Source organism: Alosa sapidissima, chromosome 10 (assembly GCF_018492685.1).
Source record: "Alosa sapidissima isolate fAloSap1 chromosome 10, fAloSap1.pri, whole genome shotgun sequence".
Classification (NCBI taxonomy): Eukaryota; Metazoa; Chordata; class Actinopteri; order Clupeiformes; family Clupeidae; genus Alosa; species Alosa sapidissima.
In genome coordinates, this window is record NC_055966.1 from 5887350 (window position 1) to 5908901 (window position 21552).

The following is a 21552-nucleotide window of genomic DNA, read 5'->3' on the forward strand; positions in this document are numbered from 1 at the left end:
GTTGCACAGTCTTATTTATCCGTGTACAAAAAAATGTATGTGCGCAAGTGCCGCAGGCAAATTGGGAATGATCATATTCGACAGAAAATCGTTTAAGTCAGATGTGTTTTGTTTGCTTTGACGCGCAAGTAACTGTACATACTGCTGGCCCATCAGACATCTGTCATCTCTACATGCACTGGCTAGAGCTAACACCGAAGTAGTGCGGCAGTAGTAGGCTACATAAGCTAGCCAGCTGACTGCAGCTACCCTGCATAAAGGCTACTGTAACGCAGGATTGTTACATTGTAAAAAAATCACGGTCGAATTCGAAATTACAATGTTACCTGTGTTAGTGAAAGCATGATCTCTGTTGCATGAGATCTGAAAACGCCGAAGCCATTTTATTACATTCTGTCAGCTTACAACAGCCTTATGTCCGTTAAGATGGCCGCCTCAGAGTTTTTTTTTTACCACATCTAAAATTATAGCCCATTTAAGCAGCCAGTTGAGATTTTGATCAAAAACCAAATTACATCTGTTGTGATAAATAGATGCTGATGTTTAAACATTTGACCCTACAATTGCATTTCCATGGACAGAAAAAGAAACATTTGAATTTGCTGCATTTTATTTCTACAAATAATATTACATCTTGTTCACACTGATATCCAAAAGGGTAAGGACAATTCATAGAAGAACATAGGGAAGGTTATTCTCATATAGCAAGGGCTAAGAGATTTCCTTGATTGCACAATTAAGTAGCCTACACTAGCCTTTATCACACTCTAATTGTGATTTCAAATCAGGCTATTTACTATGTCTATGCATTAAAAATATATGTTTACCAATATCTCTCTTCATTCGGAAGTCCCAAGTAGCCTATAGCCAAATGGCCCTTAACCTTGCCAGCCTACTCATTGTATCAGCAATACAAAGTGTAATAGGCCTGTTTTGCACACATCATTCCCTAACCGATGTTTCTTAAATAAATAGTTAAACTGTATGGCTTATGGATGCAAGACAGAGCAGACATTGCTACAGACCCCTTTACATTGGAAAGAAAATGTTTAACATGTTTTAGCTGTCTTTATATTCCCTGAAAGTAACATTCAAATACTTTAAATCCTATCTATAATGAGACATTCAGTATACACGACATATGCACAAACGGTGACCATAGCAATAACAGATATGTCATCTGTAATACCTATGGCAGTGACGTGAAACTTTATCCCACTGTGATATTTTCACATGGGTTTTGACATCAGCAAGCTTTTAAACATTGTTAAGTGACATCATTGGGCATTTTTCAATGCATTCGATGTAATAAAAATGGCAAATACAACAGGCTATAAATGGATCTCATTAGTTGTGCTTCCACTTTCTACAATGAATTGTTTCAACATTCATGAGAAAGGTAGATATTTTTAAAAAATACAATAACATTTCACTGAAGAAAAAAACATCACCATCATTAAATATATAATACTCAATAATAATAACAGTAATAATACTACCAGTAATTATATAGTAATAACTGTCATAATAATGACAATGACAAACACTTACATATTATAGTGTGTAGGAAGATTGTCTGAAAGATTCATTTACAGTCCATCCTCATTCATTTTCTGTATATGTGATGGAATAGTGAAAATCAGTAACAAGCATGGTCAAAAGTTTTCTTGGTTGATTTATGTTTGTTTATACTTCTGTTTTTCCAGTTTTCCATTAATGGCAGTGCAGTTAATCACACTGGCTTAGCACAAGCCTCTCCATATGCAAGCATATCCTTCTTGACCATTATAACTTCATGAAATGTTCACCATACAAACATTTTGTTTCTGTGGGGTAGATGTTGACAGGTAATCACCATCTCCTCTACAAAGAAAAATGTATGTCTGACCTTCTTCCTGCTGTCATAAACATAGTTAAATACTGTCCTATAATAATAATGATAATAATAATAATAACACACAAAATAATAAGGAAGGTAAAATCAGGTAGAGCACATACCACAAACACATGTAGAATAGCCCTTATGTTTATAAGCGGTATTATTGAAAGTCATGGATTATGATATTTAATTCCTACATACTGACCGAAATATGTAGTCTACGTCTACAAAGACAACTGGTGAGTTATCCCTACATAACCTTGGATAGGTTATTCACCTTATCAAATAATGATTGTGACCAATACATATTGGGGTAAAAGAAACCTGATTCTACATCAGCATTTAGAGGCAACAGTTTCTTGGAGCAACAGATTATCTTCTCAAAGTGACAGTACCCTTCACAAGAGTTGCTCATGGCTATATAATTTGAGTCAAACTCAAATCCTAGAGGTTCCTGTCTACCCTGAATTACTTTTCAAGTCTCCTTTCATGAAAGTTCTGATTCATTAGGTAAACTTTCCACTCTCGTTACATTGTTTCCTTTTCCTGACTACTGACTTGACAAGCACAGGAGCTCTACTGTGCTTTTAAGTGGAAATACTCTCTTTGCAGCTGAATATGGTCAAAATGAAAGTTGGCGTACAAACAGGATTTCCAGGTATATAGGTAGATGTCCTTCAATATTAAAAGAGATGAATTTCATATGTGCAGCACTTCCTTGTCAAATCCCTGCAGACATACATGGTCTTGGTGTTGGTGTGGTCATTTTAATCTCAGTGGCACACGCTGTTTGAGAGTCCATATCCGCCACGAGACAGAGATGATTGTCAGACACTTTCTTGGTTGTTTGAGTATGTCAGCCCAGTCATGTCCTGCAATGGCTTTGATTGAGTGAAAAACACATCCAGTCAGTTCATTCATTTTGAATGATCTGAGCAATGGTAGAAAAGGGGTGACTGGCATGCCACTGTTCCACTGCCAAAGGGGGTTGTGTAGGATGTACAGCCACTTACACTGTCAAAACCACAAAATAGAAACATCTAATATCCCCCACTGAGTTGTCTAAAATGAAATAGAAGACAGTCTACAAAGAACTTGTCACTACAATTAACATTCATGGCAAAGGGTCGGGCAAGCATCAATCTAATAACTGAGTCATTCAAATTGTCCAGATTTTGATCGTGTAAATCAGTGTTGCAACATAAGCCTGTTAGTCTTTATCAAGACGTACTGAATGTGCTCTATAGGAACAGTCACACATTCTGTAATTGGATAGCAAATTAGTGAAATCTGCAACTGCCCAATTATTACAGGGAAGGAACACCATTCTTTTGCATGTGGCAGTGTTTAGATTTCACAAAATATAAAAAAAAAAGTCATTTGAATGACAACACAACAATGTTGATGTCTCTTTTAACTTAATCAACAGAAGTCCTCCTAAATGTCTTTGTCTCATAGCAGCTACACAGTCCAAAAATAGGCGATTCCCTTTGGTCCTACAGGATTCTGGCACACAAATAGTCCATGTCCAATCACAGTTTCCATGTCACCTTCTTTCACTCAGACTTCCATTTCTATTATGTCACCCTCTCACTTTTATGGCTCAAAAGGATTTAACCTTAAACATCAAAGCAGTAAACTTTCTAACATATTTTAGATTTTAAAAATACCTAATAAACAGAATACTGTCCTAGACTTTGTCCTATTTGTCTCCAATAGATTTATTTTCTTTGACTCAATGGATCATGAGACACGAGTATATATTAGCAAGCTGACTCAAATATGACTGATATCAAACAAATATGTATATATATGTATATATAAGTATAAAGATGTTTCTATAGTCCTCAAACTTTACCATGGTAATCTAAATGCAATATGACCAATTTGAGGAGTTTAACTACACTATATACACTTTTCTTTATCATCTCCCACAACTAACCTTGCTTATTTTATTATTTCCCCTCCTCTGTATTTTCCTCTAACAATCTTTCATATTTATACGGTAACTTCATTCTTACTTCCTGTTCTCACTCCCTGAGTTCCTGATCCAGATCCCCCCCCTCCTCCCCCTCCAGGAATGAAGTGTAACTGCTCTATAGTATTCTGTCTTTTAGCAGCAAATGCTAACCTCCTGGCACTGTGTCCCCCTAGCGTCCCCGTGCCCATCACTACCCCTGTTCCTGGCATGTCCCCCCACCCTACTCCCGCTCCCCCACTCCCTCCCAGGTGGCTGGACATGGCAGGTGTGGTGGTGCGCTCCTGCTCCCTCCCTGAGGTCGGGTGGGAGTTCATCTTGATCATGTGATGCCGGTCGAGAGAGGGTGTGGCACACACGTTCTGCTGTGACTGGGCCTTCTGGCGGGGAAGGGTGGGGACCCCAGCCCCTCCATAGTCAGACACTCCCATCCCTCCAGCTTCTCCATAATCAGGCCTACCCATCCCACTACCACCTCCATAATCGGACATGCCCATCCCTCCTGCCCCGTAATCACCCACTCCCATCCCTCCTCCCCCCATATTCTCCTCCAGGTGGTCAGGTGACATTAGGAGCCGATCATTGGCCTTCCTCAAGGTGTTGTGGGTATTAGAGTTTTTCGCAGACGCCGCAGCCATGGCCTTGTAGTACTGGTGCTGCTGGTTCTTGGAGAGCCTGGATAAAGTGTTGGCGTCGGCCATTGCCAGAAGCTGATCGGTGGACTTCACCCGTCTCGGCGGCTTGGATAGGGTATCATAGTTGGCGTTGTACTGATACTCAGCTCGAGGAGGCAGGGGAAGAGGGTAGGGGTTTGGGGTGGGGGTAGGAGCTGACTGAGGGTGTCTCCGGGGTCTGTTGGGCAGAGTGCCTCGGCCTCCCAGGGTGTAGTCACCCCCCCAGGGCAGGTGACTCTGAGACGAATGAAAAGCTGGACCTGCAGTGGTGGGCCGACTACGTTTGGTAGTGCAGTACCCCGAGTAGTCCTCCAGACCTTTCTCTGCGGTCCAGTGGGGTAGAGAAGAATCAAGAAGAATTATGAAATTAGAAATTAGGAAAAGATGAATTATGCAGAGAGAGACACAGAACAGGTTTGAAAAAGGCCGGTCAGTTGAGGTGGACAGAATAATTCATAGAGGAGAAGAAGGACATGCTTTCTGGGAGATGTATTTTTTCTCGTTCACTCACCCAGGCGTTTGAGAGAGCTGTATCTGTTCATCTCTGGCTTCATGGCAGACTCGTAGGATGGGGGAAGTTGAGCGAGGTTGTGCAGAGAATGGTGGAAGGAAGGCTGGGTCACCATGACGTTGTTGTGTTTGTTTGGCTTCAAAGTGCCTCCGGTGGCGATCTGCATGTTGTTCATGCGTGGGGCTCGTTCTGTGGAAGACAGACAGCACAGTATGTGATGCCACTCAATCATGGAGAGGAATCCAGGGAAAGGAGAATGATGTGTGTCTAGCAACTTTATTCTCAGGCTTCATCAAGGGATACTCATCTTTCATATGAACGAGGAAAGTGAGAGGAATGTATTATTGAAAGCCTACCAAAACTGCTGAAAACCCATAATAACAAGGGTTGGGTGACCAGAATGTCAATGGTGAAATATGATTGACTTGATATTTTGAAATAGAAAAACAAAAGTGAACGGAACATTCCTATGGACACATAACTAACAGGGTTCTGCATAGTACACAAGTACTATGGACACATAACTAAAAGGGTTCTGCATAGTACACAAGTACACATACTGTATGTACAGTAGCTCTGAATATAGGGGTTTCCAAAGATGGAACATAGGTCTCATAAAACACAAAAATGAAAATGAAGAGTAAGCTAAAAGCAATGCATGAAAGCTTGTTAACAGACATATTTCTTGTAATATACTGAACATACTGAGACAGCAACACAACGCTGACACTGATCTTACCGATTGTGGCAGTATGTTTTGGGCTGGACCCTGTTGTGTGGATAAAGTTATGCTGCAGATTCCCCACTGAAAAGGGAGAAAATCCATTAGTGTGGACACTGGACATGCATGTGTTCCTGTTGTTGACATGTCCATTAGTGTGGACAACGGACATGCATGTGTTCTTGTTCTTGACATGTCCAGCACTATAGCCATTTCAACATATTAAACCTTAATGTTTATGTGTGTTCTTGTTTTGGACTTAGAGCAAAGTCAGCAAGATGATCAACAATAGTTTTAAGTGTGAACATGGGCAGACATGTGTAGAAGTGGCAATGCATTACTCTGTATGTGCTTTTCAAAGGTCATCTAAGTGAGCATGTTCCAGGGCATGTTAAAATTTTTAAACAATCCATGGTGTTACATTAGCCAGGCCTCCTCTCTAAATAATGCAATCACTGCATTATTTGGCGTCTCCCCGAATGCCTTACTTGGCGCATATTTATTTTGTGCTCATTTCATATTTATACCGTTGGTAAATTTGTAAAGCAGTTATTCAGGCTAAGTGCCTTACGTAAGGGCTCTGTGGCATTAAGCCCGAGAAAGCCATCCCCCAAACCTCAGTCCCCACCTAATGACTTGTGTTTACACACCCTCCTCTAATTCCTTTTCTTCTCTATTGTGCCATCCGGCCTTACTGTGCGCAGCATTCCAAATCTCTCTCCCACTGGCAAGGCTAATGGTCATCCTAATGAGTGTCTGCAGTAGTGCGGCTCCATAGGGAGCAAGTCCAACTGTTACGTATCTGAAGCCTCAAACTGTCTCCAGTAAAGAACACCCTGAGGACAGCTCACTCATACTTAATGTTGCTGCTCTGCAACACTCATTTAGGATGGAAGTTGTTGTGACTCAACAAGCTCACAGTGTTGCAGGAGCTGAGTTTTGACACACCCATACAATTCTTTTTTTCATTACTGGTTTTAAGGGTGTTTTCACATATTTTAAAAGAACCAAACTCAGTCCACTAAAAGAGGACCAGAAAGTTGACCAAAACAAAAGGGACTCAGTTAATTTTGTATTCACATTATGAATCCATCTGAAAGAGGACTCAGATCTCTTTGTGGTGCACCTCATCTCTGATTAGATTCAACTTTGTCATTTTGCAGAGTACAAGTACATAGACAAAATGCAGTTTGCGTCTAACCAAAAGTGCAAAAAAGCAGAAAAGTGCAATGTGATATACAAAGTATAGGCAGGTGGTGCATAGACAGGACAAGAAATATAGTGCAGTGTAGAAAGTAGTATACAGTTGGTTTACAGAAGGTGGTTTAGACTAATATAAATTAAATATAAATATGTGCAGTGTATTAGCAGTTATCTTATAAGAGCAGAATAAATATGGCTATGTAATATGAACAATGTGTGAACAACATGTACAGATATGTGCAATGTAGTAGCAGTAACATTATAATAGAAGTAAGAATAATATAGATATATGCAGTGTATTAACAGAATATATTATATGAAAAACGGAATCAATATGGATATTCAGTAACCATGTAGACAGATATGTACAGTATGTACAGCTATGTGCAGTGTGGTAACAGTACCATTGTAGTGCAGAAACAGTAACATTATAAGAGTAGTAAGAATGTGAATGTGCAGGATGAATAGTATGAAGAGCAGTAGAATATGGCTATGTATAAGTGTAATTACAGTATGTACACTTGTAAATAAATAGAACACTATGGGTGGGATAGGGTAGTGCAATTGTCCCGGGGAGGTGTCCGCCTCCTTGTTGTCCCTGTCAAGGTTGGTCGTGGACCATACCTGTCAACACTCCCGTTTTTCCCGGGTTTCTCCCGTATTTCGAGGTCATCACCCAGCACCCTCCCGTTTTGTTATTTCTCCCGGAAAACTCCCGTAATTTGCATGGCCATCAAACTTCATTTTAAAATCATTGATCCATTCAGGTTGCCAGGTTGTGTATGAAATACACCCTACACATATACGATCACTTAGTTTCAATTTCAACTGTTTTGTCATAGGCTAAAACCTGGCAACCCAAAACCCAAATAAGGAAGCGGGTGCCAACTGCGCAGCCTGAGTCTCATCATAAGCAAGCGGGCTAGTTGAATGGCCTACTCCAGAACTAGCTGTTGTGAAATTGTTGGGAATTTAATTGATTAACACATCACATAAACTGTTATTGAGTGTTGTTGATACACTGAACCAAATCTGACAGCAAGCAGCTTTGGAGTTTTAGAAGTAGGCTGCAGGCAGGCAGCTGGTGGATACATAACTAGCATGCGTAAGGCAATAGACCTCTCCAGAATAAGTCCCGCCTCCTAACTAATCCATCCAACCTTCGGTCGTCAAATGTCTATGGGAAATAACATGGCGTTTTGAAAGATCGTACCTGTCAAACTCTGTAGGTGACAAAGTAGAAAAAGCTGGTGGGCCGATTGGCCTACACACTTCTGCCATCTATAGTTTCCACTGGATTTTTTGATTGTCGGTGCCGTTTAAGTAGTATAGTCTATAGTATACTACTTAAACGGCACCGACAATCAAAAAATCCAGTGGAAACTAGATGGCAGAAGTGTGTAGGCCAATCTGCCCACCATTTTTTTCTACTTCGCTACCTACAGATATTTTACCAGTATGATATTTCGAAACGCAATGTTATTTCCCATAGACAATCGACACCCGGAAGTTGGATGGATACGGAAGTTACGGAGGCAGGACTTATTATGACCGCCGCTAGCGAAGCGGTCATATAGGGATTGTCAAAGTTTTTTTTTTTTTCCCCGTCATCTACTTCCTGAATTTTTGGTCAACGATACCCGGGACACCGAACCACCGGAGCACATGAAATTTGGTGGGTATGTAGCCCCACTAGACTTTTACGGAAAAATTTTGTTTCGTCCCCGGGGGCCACTCCCCCCCCCCCCCCCCCCGTGCTGGGCCCCCAGAACCGCAAAAAAAGCAGTTTTTCCTAAATAACTACCTGAACCGTGGCACTGAGGATGAAGAATCTTTTATGGTATGTTGGTCTCAAGGGAACTTAAACGGCCCACATCAATCTGGCCCATAATCACTCATTTGTGATTTGCACCCCCCCGGTAAAAAATGAAAATGCAATATTATTCTGCTTTAATCACCCCTCTCTTCAGTTAAGATGTTCAGAACTGCACCAAATTTTATGTGTATGATTGACCTGGCATTCTCTGGGGGTATGCCAAGTTCGTAGAATTTCATCCATGGGGGGTCTAAAATTAGGTTATGTGTTCATTTAGTGACTGTACACTCATTGGCCTGTAGATGGCGGTGCACACATATACACATGCACACACACACAGACACCCACATACTATCGGTATTAGAACGGCCGATACATAATTACAAATTCAGTAGGATTAAAAGAAAGCCAAAATAAATATTCATCATCATCATCATGGCTGCATTTCCAGTATTGGCGATAAGTAGTCGTTTGTCCACTAGATGGCGCATCTTTGCAGTGAGACGTAATTTTGTTGGAAGTTAAAAGTGGGTTGGAAAAACAATGGACGCTTCCTACAAGGACTGTTGTTTACCGGATGATGGTCACATGAAATGTAATTCCCATTTCTTCTTGAAGCCGAAATAAATCTGAGGATGTTTATCGGACATGCTTGGTTTTTACTGCAGGTACATTAATCTTATAATATCAATAAGGACCTAGGTAATGTTACCGTTAGCGTTGGTTGAGTGATGGAGGCCAATTTGATTGATTGCATTTGTAGAAAACTATAAATGCGGTTATACCAAGCAAATTGATAGCAGCACTGTAATTGTATCTTTCGACTGTCATTTGTTGCACGTGCTACAAAAATCATTCTGTGCAATGGAAGATTTACCAACGTTACACCGGTCTGATACAGTTTTGCCTATACATGCGTGAGACTGAGACGCCTGTTTATTTTGTTTTAAGTGCGTGCAGGGTGTGAGAGGGGAATCGATGTGCTTTGATTCCAGCTTGGTAGTTGTAGTCTCTGAAATTAAAAAGCACGTGTGTGAAGTATCCAAACAATGACACCTTCATTTCATTATGGCTGCTTTAGCAACACACCTTCAGCCAGTGTTTCTCAAAGTGTGGTCCGGGGACCACTGGTGGTCCTCAAGCTATCCCAAGTGGTCCGCGAGCAGACGTGGTAAAATATAATATAGAAGAGTTGTTTGCAATATTGAACCAACTTGTATGTAAATCCAAACAGTTCTGCAACACTGTCTATGTAAGATATGCCAGTTTAAATCATATGAATCCTCTGACACAATAAGCAAAGTGCAAAGACAATAAGCAAGGTGGTTCAGTGAGTAGAAGTTTAGGCCTATTGTGTAGGCTAATATACTGTTGAAGTAGGTCTAATGTTTTTTTTAGCTAAGTGGTCCGTGCGTTTCTTTTTTATTGGTTAAGTGGTCCTTCGTCTGAAAAAGTTTGAGAAACACTGCCTTAAGCTACTGTGTAGTGGGTCCCACTTAGAAGTGGCTACTTCATTCGGGCTTTCCTTGACTCATGGAGCTGCGTGAATTTTATTACAACTTTTCGCCACGATATGGCAGTTTAAGTCCGCTTGATACTGTAAGGCGTAAGCCATTGGTTTCCAAAGGAGATTTTATTTGTGTCGCCAGCATAGCCTATTGACAATTTATGTTGTAAATAGGCCTACTTTATAAGCCTACCTGTAGCTTAGGGAAGCTAACAGCTTTCTATTAGGATCTAGTTTGTTAGTTACAGTTTTGTCATAACTCCCTGATGCATTTTTGCATTTAGAATAGCCAGAGCGTGGATATCTCAATCGGAAAATTAAACAATATCGGGTGCCTATGGACTAGGCTGGGTGAACCCAGCCTGATCTGCCCGCTATTTATTTTTTGATTTCTTAAAAGATTGAGCTTGGTCTGGTGAAAGCCAGATTAGCCATGGACCTCAGTTACACAATGCAAGGGAACATGAATCAGCCTATATTTGCACGAACAATAACGGACAACAGCTCTTCAACTTTGGCCCGTTAAAATGTGTATGAACAGTCTAGCGACGCATTTCATCATGTCAGTTATTTGCACCACTGGTTAGATGTAAAACAGCATTTCGTTTCAGACTACTGTTACTTAATTTGTGCATTAACAATAACGTTTCAGACTACTGTTACTTAATTTGTGCATTGACAATAAAGTATTACATGAACTAAAGATGACTAAAATCTTATGTAGAAGAAGAAACATTCACAAAAAATCCATCCATCCAAAAATTACCTTTGTTTTTGATAGCTGTTGAAAACGGCATGGAACTGACAGAGATGTTTTTGTTAATAAATAAATAAATAAATAACATTATGCTGATACCTTTTGCTTTTCCCAAATACAATGTAGCCTACAGGTGTAAGTGACCTTTCATCAATCCAGTTGCAATGGATGAACTGTGATGAACTGCCCTACTTGTGATTGTTTAGAGATTTTAAAGGTTTTATAACAATGCTACATCTTCTTTGGCTATTCTACAATCTATTCACCTTTTCAGCACCAGTAGGCTACTTTCTGTGCAGCCGCACACACACACTCAGGCATGCCAAACAAGCATACACAAAAGTTTCAAGAGTGGGGGATGGAGTAAAATATGGAGACAAATTGAAGTGTGAAGTATTTTCGCGGAACGGATGTACAGGACTGAGCGGCGGTCATATTTTGTACCGCTATGCGGTACATCTAGTTCTGGAGAGGTCTATTGTAAGGTAAAAGCAACGACCGAAATGCAGCGTTGAAACACGTGTATGAAATGTATTAAATATGCAAACACAGATCCGGTATAAACACTGCCCCCCCCCCCCCCCCCCCCGAAAAAAAATCTCCCATTTTTGGAAAGCTAAATATTGACAGGTATGTCGTGGACACCTCAACAGGCACAGGCAAGGAGGCATGGGGGGGGGCTTAGTTTGTTGGTTGTCACCGGAATGCAAAACTAGAGTTCAGTAGGGTGCCACTGAAGCTTCCTCTGAACCTGCTGGTTCGGGTGCGGAGAGACCTGTAATGCTTCCCGGAGGGGAGTGGGGTAAACAGTCTGTGGTTGGGGTGAGAACAGTCTTTGATGATGGGGCCTCAGTTTGCTTCCTGTTCACACAGTGGGCCAATCCCAAAGTCCAGACTCACAGACTCACAGACTTTGCTGCGCGTTCTCGCGAAATTTGTAAAGGCTTGGCTGTCCCAATGTCGAATTTCAAAGGGTGTGAGGGTTTGAGTACACGCTTACCAAGCCCTTTCCGTGAGTCTGCATCAGTGCAGACTTCACCAAAGGGAATTACCTACAGTACAAAGCGTTATGTTTACCGCGGAGACCATAGGAAATCCAGAAATTACAAAGGTAAACAACAGCACGACACACGTGCATGGTGTCAGCACCATCTTTGTTATTAAACATTGTGAAGTCCCAATCCCATTTATACCTATCTGAGCCCATGTGGTCTCACACACTCACTCACTTAGCACCGGAGATCAATTAAGTCTGTGAGTCTTTAGTCCTTAGTCTTTAGGGCTCACTCTGGGATTGGCCCTATACCTTCTCTGGGGGTCTCAGACCTTAGGCTACTGCTTTGGATTATGGGCTATGTAGTTGCTCATTTCCATCATCATTTATTATCAGGTTGAAATAATTATCATAACCCATAATTGGTGTGGTGATTTCGTTTCATATATTATTTTTTTCTGAAATATATCGTAAACGTGCTAATTACCAACCATTTCGTTCGAAAAATCTAAAACAATGATGTTTTTTAATACTTCAAAATAACATTTGATAAATTAATCTTATATTTTTCAGTAGTCATGGGTGTGTAGATTTGAACAAAATCTAGTCTGGTTTTTACCGGGGCTTTTACTGCCTGAAATATCCGTATATATTTTGTTTACCACGCTTGGAGTTTAGTGCTGGGCTGGTGGGTGCCTATTCCCAACCTTTCTCAACGGTTAGCCCGAGAATTCTCGTCGCAATTCAAAATTCCACTGGAGCTCCAAGCGGATTTGTACACGCAGCCTTACAACACTGTTTACAGCTCTTCGAGTCACGGTAAAATGTAATTTTTGGTACATAGCTAATTTAGATACACTTATGTGTGTGGGTTCTTGCATTTCTTTAGGAATCCGCCGTCTCGGTTTGTATAGAAATGAAAATTAAGTGACACATACACGTAAGAGGTTGGACATACGGGACCTTTGGTAATATGTGACGTTCCGATATATATGATAGGCCTAATATGTTTTCAGAATGAATTCTGCTGTAGCTAGAAGCTAGATAGATGGCTTATAAGACCCCATGTGGAAAAATGCATATCTCAATGCGGTTTGGCCTTTCATTTAACCGAAAACGGAGGTTTTATCACCGAAAACTATTATTTCTGAAAACTTTGGCCAAAGTGGATATGTGGGAAATGTTTGTTTGAAATCTCTGATTGGCCACCTGTTTGTTGGAGTTTGTTGTCTGACTAGAATTTTGAGTATGACAACGTCAGGCTCAGTCAAATTACAAATGTCTGTAGGCCTATCATGAGCCAAATAGTTAATGATTATATATATATTTGTTTTTTTAAATAAACAACATGCCTTCTCTTTTGGCAATGGAAAGTCAAGTAGGACAAAACAGGCTAGTCTATGCAAAATGTGAAAGAGAACCCAGGCTGATTTGTGCTCACAATGCACAGATAATGCGAACCGTGCCGCAGACGTCAAAGCGAACCGTGCCGAGACTACCTCCTGAGGTGGGGTCTCAGTTTGGTTCGCATTAGAGGAGTTAGTCAAGTTGTTTACAAGTCTGAAAGGAACCAAGTGTAAAACACCCTAAATTACAGTATGTCCAAAAAAGAGGACATTATTGCTTGATTTTGTGTAAATGTCCTATTGTCTATGGTCTGATATATTATATATATATATATATATATCATATTGACATTCCAATAAGGCCATTGCTAGGCACTCGTCCCAACCCGAATTCTGAATAAACACACTCTTTCTTAGCAAGATGCAGATTTTCTACTTACATCTGTTGTCTTTGCTTTGAAGAGTTGGATAATGATTTTTTGGTGGGCGACCCAAGGTCCCCTCACCTCCTCCTGAGCTGGGAATGGCCACACTGTTGTTCCTCTCTCCCTGTTCGACCGGACTGGACTGGTGACGCAGCATGTCCACCAGGGCCCTAAGACATTAAAGAAATTGCTAAATAAACCTCTGGAATAAGCAGCGTCCAGAGAAGCTTTGTGATCTAATTTGACTTCCCTTAAATTCATTAAAAAGAACTAACCGACACTACACGACACATCAGTTCATTCGGATGAATAGGCTACGTTTTATGTTTTGCCTGGTACCTGGGCATGTTGAGCTCGTTGTTTCTAGGTTGCCGTGACGTTTTGTGGAAAGCCACCTTTATGGCCACGGCCACGGCAATAGTGAAGGAGATGACTCCCCCGATCACGTAGACGGTGTTGTTGCCCTGCTGCTGCAGGCGGATGGAGCCGGGACCAGGGCCGGGGTCAGGGAGCGTTGGGGGCGTCGTGGAGACCTTGGCCCAGACAGGCGAGTTGTAGTTGTTGCACATATCCTGGTTAAGTCGCCGGTTGAGGTCATTGCAGCAGAAGCGGTAGTGGCACGTTCCACAGCAGTAGATGAAGTCGTCCTTGGTGCAGTTGAAGGTGAAGTCGTACTGGCCCATCACGTCGTAGTAGCCCCGGCACAGGTCGGCCTCCAGTGGGGGGCCCATCTGGGCAGCTCGGTGCCACTCCGTGGCATTTAGTGGGGCCATGACCTGGGGCAGAGGTCTCGGCGGGGTCTCCAACCATTTCACTGGAGATTTTGGCTTAGTGCTTGGTGTCGGGGTGCGTGTCTTTGACCGGCCTCCCAGGGCAGGCCATCCCGGACCAGTTTGCCTGTCGCTGGTGGCGGGGCTTTCGGTAAACCCCCCCTGGGTTCGTTTGGGTCTGGATGGGTTTGTGGCGCCCGCCTGAGTACGCTCCAGCCTGGGGGTGGCTGTGATGCTCGCTGCTGCAACATTAAGTGGGGCAGCGATTAAAAAGAGCAGGGAGATGACACGCACTCTGAGCATGGAGGTGGGCTCCATCTTCACATGACTAAGACGTCTATTTTCTGGGGTTGAGTCAACACAGCACAGCACAATGTGACGTTCTCTTTTCAAATGAGCCGGCTCAAAATGGCATTTCAAATATTTAGATCCCAAGCATAGAACATTAGATAAGTTAAGTGAAAAACTAAGTGCATGAAACAGGGCAGGCAAGACGACCAGATGGCAGACTGTATGACAAGAATGCCTAAGAAGTGCCGAAGGCAGGAGGGCTATGGCGTTCCAGTGATTAAATGTATGTCTATGTCCACTCTCATAGACGTGGGAACAGCAGAGATGTCTGAAATTTGTCCCAATTCAGTTTGGCTTTGGAAATCTTGTCCTCTGGATGCAACTGTGTAACCTGAGCCTTGTTATGGCAAATGGGCAGAGTAAAAATCCTCGCACGTCAAGAGAGAAAAAAGTCAAAATGCTAGAATATTCTTTGAATATGAACAAGATTGGTATCCTGTGCCCTTACTTTGCTTCAGTAGAAATTCCAACTCTGGATGTAAGAAAAATGTAAACAACTTCTTTTCATAGTTTCTTATAAAAAATGACAGAGGCATGTTTTCATCTGGAAAGATCTGTATGCAAACCTTTTAATATGGCTGGCCAGTCTAGGCATTCTCTTATGTAAGGCTGGCTACCAACAATCCTGAGTGGATAATGCTTAGGGGTTTAAAAGTCAAAAGTTAAGTAATTGACAGACACACTCAAATTGTGATGCTTCTACAGACCACCATACTAGCTCGAGGGGGCTGATAAAACAAGAGCTGATTGAGTGGGGATGCAAATGGTAGCTATATCGATTTTATAAACTTGACTCTTCAAAAGATCTGGGAAGTTTTGGCACTTACAAAAAAAAGTGTTTAAGACCACAGCACGTTTGTAAACACTTTTGAAGACACAAACTTGGATTATGATGCATGCTCATTTGATTGTTACCACATATTTTGGCACTGTCTACATTCAACAATGGCACTTAGAATCTTAGATATTTATTGTGACCCGTATTGTTTCTATGAATTGTACAAAATAATCATGAAGACACATTGTTGTCTCTTTCAGTAGCCTAATCTGCAGAGTTGAAACTCTGTATGATCAAAATTTAGAATATAATTCAAGGGATAGTGGTCTTTTGTTATAACATGCAGACTGTGCATTATGCAAACAAAGAAAGAAACTACACTTGTACTAACTGGTGATATTGCACATCATCACTGAAAATTCCCTAATAAACCCTATAGCGCAAATGATGACTGAAATTTGGCTCTCCTTCTGTATAGCAATTGTAAACCCCGCTTCACTACAATACCCATGAGTCTATGGCTGTAAAGGACCAAACTTGGACTGCTCTCTCCTGTGTGCTTTATGTAAGGCAAGGGGGCATGGATGGACGAGTGTTTCCTCAATCCACCCTACAAAAGAATGCCCCAGAGATACTGACTGAAGCTTTTGTCTTAACCAGTGTGATTTATGTGTCTCCATAAAATTGTCCTTCTTCTTTTCCAGTGCTAGTAATTTTTCTCCAAATGCCGTCAGTTCCACACCTGATCAAAGTTCTGATTATTCCACGGAGGGTTCAATGATCTGAAATGAGAGAGAAATGGTGTCTATATTAGGGGAGACCAAGGTCATCATATCAACGTTTATCTTCTAAGGCAGTGTTACTCGATCACAGCTGACGTTAATACAATATCCTATTAACCATTTTGTGAGTGTGCACGCACCATCACACTCAACAAATTAATTCCAACCCATTGTGAGTGTGTGTGCCAACTCCAGAAATATATATCAACCACTGCACTGTACTGGAGATAATCAGCCCATTTCCTAGTTTCCATCCCTGGCCATTTTCTGCTAATCTCTCATGATTCATGATTCTGTGCGTGTACTACATACTACCAAATAGGTATTAATATTCTAACAGTTATGCTACAAATGGATATCAGGATGTTCCAATATCCATGCAGACCCCAATAATGTATATGTACAGTAGTTTGTGTTCTTCCCAACAATATGGGAAGGCCCAAATTAAAAGCATCCTGTGAAGAACATCGTGTTGAAGTCTGAAAACCAATGAAAAACTATTAAAATGTGTCAGTGTAAAGTGTGTTTACAGATACATAACAGACAGACAGACACACACAGTGAAAGAGATGAGCTGACTGTGAGAGTTCAACCTTGCATATACATGTATATATGTGTCAGTGTGTTTGTGTGGGAGTGTGTATGTATCCATACGTGTGTGCAGTTCACAGCATGTTCTTGTTCCTGTGTGAAAATGTGGATTTCTTTTGAGTATGTGTACGTGTGTGCCTCAGAGGAGAGAGTGTGAGGGTGAAAAACGAAAGAGAGAGAGAGAGAGAGAGAGAGAGAGACAAACACACACACACACACACACACACACACACACACACAGAGCGAGAATGAGAGAACAAGAGATAAATGCAGGGTAGGGATTTAAATGAGAGCAAAGCAGCACAGGAACGACCAGAGCCAGAGGTATGGATGCAAAGAGACTGCCTGCATGTGTGGGAGTGCAGTGAGTGGGCGGCAGAGAATGGAGAGCTTTCTGTGACACCACTTATCAGTACAGCACACAGACAATGCACAGCATATACAGATCATACCAACACCACTACAACACAACACACAACATGTACCACGCCAGTCATACCAACACCACTACAACACAACACACAACATGTACCACGCCAGTCATACCAACACCACTACAACACAACACACAACATGTACCACGCCAGTCAACACCACTACAACACAACACTAAGAGACAACATACACGCCAGTCATACCAACACCACTACAACACAACACAACACAACACACAACATGTACCACGCCAGTCATACCCCACTACAACACAACACAACACAACACTAAGAGACAACACACAACATACACACCAGTCATACCAACACCACTACAACATAACATAAAACATGTACCACGCCAGTCATACCCAACTACAACACAACACAACACTAAGAGACAACACACAACATGTACCACGCCAGTCATACCAACACCACTACAACACAACAGACAACACACAACATTGTACCAAGCCAGTCATACCAATACCACTACAACCCAACACAGAGAACACACATACCAAGACAGTCATACTACTACCACACTGCAAGACAGGAGAGCACATACATGTTGTGTGTTCATCAACTGACCTTACATCAAATTGCAGAGATAGTAAATAATATTCTACATGGAAAACCTCAGTACAGCACAGACATATACATATATATACATACATATATATAGTCTATCCAATGGTCTATCCATTCTACCATTTTAACAGTTACCAGCATAGGCATCAATTTCCCATCATATTGACTACTCCAATAGGAAAAGTAACAACAGCATCTAAAGCATTCAGATCATACTGAAATGATAACCCTGAACCAGGTTACACAATGAATATAGGCAATACTCAGTACAAACAAAAGTTAATAACCCACCCTGTAACCAGCACACAGTGAAGTGCTGTTAAAATGCCACCCGGCACTTCTGAGAGACAGACCACAAACACCATGACACATCAGCAATACTAATACTGAACTGATAGCGCTGGGGATACACAGCATATGCACTAATCGACAAAGCATGTAGTCTATGTGCTGCATAATATGTGACAGTGGCATAAACCCACGCAACACTTAGGCAGATCTTCCAGATTAGCCCATGACAGACTACAGAGATCGGTAGTCACATGTGAGAGCAAAGCGTCTACATTGACCATCCACTGTCCTTTTACCTACTACACGGCTGTAAAGTATGACATGTGAGAGCACATGTGAGTGCCCAGTAAGGTACAATTAACAGAATTAACCATTCATGTCATAAAATGTGGTGAAATCAGAGGCTATTCATTTTTATTTCATTCAGCAACTCTCTTCTCTTGAGCTGCAATTGAGGTGGAGTGTCAGTGGCTCACATAACACATCAGTCCTGGATTCTTCTAGGTTATCTCTTCTTTTTCCCCCTCTCTCGCTCTCTCTTTCTCTCTCTCCTTAGCGTGATTTGGTGCGTGGGTTGAAGCAGCTAACTCTCTTAGAATAGCACTGCTGCAGAGCTGACTGCTAGAGAAGGAGAAATGGAGATGGAGACTTGGAGAAGAACTAGGATTGCTCTTTGTGTCCACATTAAGGCTGGACCATGCCACTATCACCTAACCTAATACAAACCAAACTCTACCAGTTCAGTCTACTAACACTCCCTCAGTGGACTAATATGCCTATTAATACCATTCTACAGTAGGCCGAGGCCTACTGGACATTGCATGAAAACTAATCAGCTGTATTTTTGGCCTGAAACTTTTTAGGAGCATAACAAATATGAGGGATTCATGAAAACCTACAAATGTGATATCTTCAAACATACAGCTAATAAAAATATTGCCAATTGGTGACAAACATAGCCGTGACCAGTTTAGGGGACATTTCATTCTGATTCTGGGGGAGCTGTTTCACTGAGGTGCCAGTTCTATGATTTCATCCTTGTAAATGAAGCATAAAAGATATAGGGTTTGCAAAAACTATAGGGAGTTCTAGAACAAGGACAAATGAGAAACCTCCTTTGTCATTAATGCTGCATGAGACGCAATGTCATAGACGCCAAAATACCTGTTAGTCTGACCGGCCAAAGTAATGTAGCTATGCGGTTGTGCAAGAGGTGTGAGAGGAGGGCAGTAGACCATATTATGTAGGGCAAAATGAATAAGGATGAAAGGAGAAAGTCTGAAGGGGAGGTGGAGAGAGGCTCATGGCGAGATGGAAAATATGCACTTAAGGTGCATGCACATAATTGTCTGCAACTGTTCCCATTGCCATTTTTAATGTCTGCAATATGGATGGCGTAGATCCATAGAAAAAACATGGACATCAGTCAACAGAAATCACGCACATCAGTTAATAGAGCCACAGTGCCATCTTTTTAAAACACAAAGCCTAAGCACTCCAGAGACACTTGTTAGCAGAATCAAAATGAAAGACCTCCAACATTTAAAACTAAAAATAGGCTATATTGGATATATTGTATTAGGCCTACTGTATGTCTTCAGAAAACAATATCGAGAAATGAGCATTATCTCACTAGGCTATACACAATCCCAAATTCTGTTTGGATAAACAAAGCAACTGCGTATGCACTTTGTATATGAGCTTTTCATAAGCTATAGACTTTGATATGGACTTCGATTGCAGTCTATGCAAGATGAGCGCGTCTCAACATGTCACGCAGACAACTCACATCTGATTTGCATGTATCGTAATGTGTGAGTAGGTGTACAAATACAAATGTGTGTGCATTGAATGATTAGGCTACCCGTTGTGCTGTGTGAAAATAGTGTGTGTGCGCGTATGCCGCAATGATAACTGTATCCTAACGGTCTTAGCTTTATTGCATTGATAAATTGACTTTTTACACTGCTCAGCTTGTGATGGTGACCAGTATACCCATCGCCTTAGAGTTACGCATTTCACACGGGTAATTGGACAATATTCTTAATGGCTGATCACAAAAAAGTGCAGTTCACTGAACCAGACAATAGTTTCACTGTGAAAGGATCAAATGTTAATATAGGGGAAATTACAATGTATCTTACCTGCGGTCTTCTCCGTGTATCCTATAGAACTGACACGCTGGAAACTCCTGCGTGAGCAATCATTCTCAAAATCATAGGTCGTCAAGGAATTATGACGGCTAATGGCTTGTCTTGTGAAGAATAACTGTTGCGACACCCTTCATTCCACTTTTACTCAAAAAAAGTCACTTTATGATGCATTTGCAGCGATCTCATGAAGGTTGCTTTTTTTATTCACTCATAATGTTTTGTAGCCAGTCCACTTAGATATTTTACGCCTTGTCACGCCACCAATTGATTAGTTATATTAGGATAAGACTAAGCTGTATTTGTAATGACCATTCAGAAATATTTGTAGCCTATCACCGCCTACCGTTGCTGATGCTCCAGGTGAAGAAAATTACATAGCCTAGTTGTCTACTTCGCCATTCCAAACTGTATGTTAAAAGATCAATAAATGATCTATATCGGAGTAAACACATGCGTCACCAAGACCGCAGATGCAAAAGCGTTTTGTTCAATTTCAGTCAACATGATTGATTCTCAAGATGTGTCCTAATGCTGTCGTCTGACGTCGCTCGTGAATGCGTTCCGAGGGAGAGGTGTCCAGACCTTATTGATAAGCACCGGTGGAATGAAAATATTTTCACTTAGGTCCGCCAAGCCTAAATAGTTCAAGAAGCCGTCTGTCTTACCCAAACCGGTGCAAATCAGTCTGGCACGATGATTTCGTCCGTTTCAAATGTTTCGTGTCTCATGCGACTTCCCAGTCTTTGCGCGCATACAGGCGGTATGAAAGGGGAAAACGTACCACTGGTTGCTACAGCAACGATGTCAGCCTGTTGGTGGCACTTCTGTGATGAAAGGGAAAAGAATGGTTATATAGGCTACCAACCTAAAGCAATTGTTGGTAATGAATATGGTTAGGCCTATTGCCATGATGTTTTTCATGAAAAGAAAAACTGTAATAATGGATGCACAAGAATTCTTCTATATTATTTAATGTAGAAGACCCCTGTACAAGATT

General features: G+C 41.4%; 1 protein-coding gene across 2 annotated transcripts; it reads right to left on the reverse strand.

Moving 5' to 3' along the window:
• Positions 1-592: 592 nt before the first annotated feature.
• On the reverse strand, positions 593-21367 carry LOC121721375 (protein shisa-7). 2 transcript variants are annotated; one of them, XM_042108251.1, is made up of 6 exons: positions 21221-21367; positions 14151-16492; positions 13827-13981; positions 5782-5847; positions 5043-5231; positions 593-4854 (listed from the first exon to the last, which is right to left on the reverse strand). In XM_042108251.1, exons 2-6 carry the CDS (start codon positions 14897-14899, stop codon positions 3878-3880), a joined length of 2136 nt encoding a protein of 711 aa, XP_041964185.1. In that variant the 5' UTR covers positions 14900-16492; positions 21221-21367; the 3' UTR covers positions 593-3877. The 2 variants fall into 2 exon arrangements, with proteins under 2 accessions (XP_041964185.1, XP_041964184.1); XM_042108250.1 differs by having other exon boundaries at positions 20547-21367.
• Between the last annotated feature and the right edge of the window lie 185 nt (positions 21368-21552).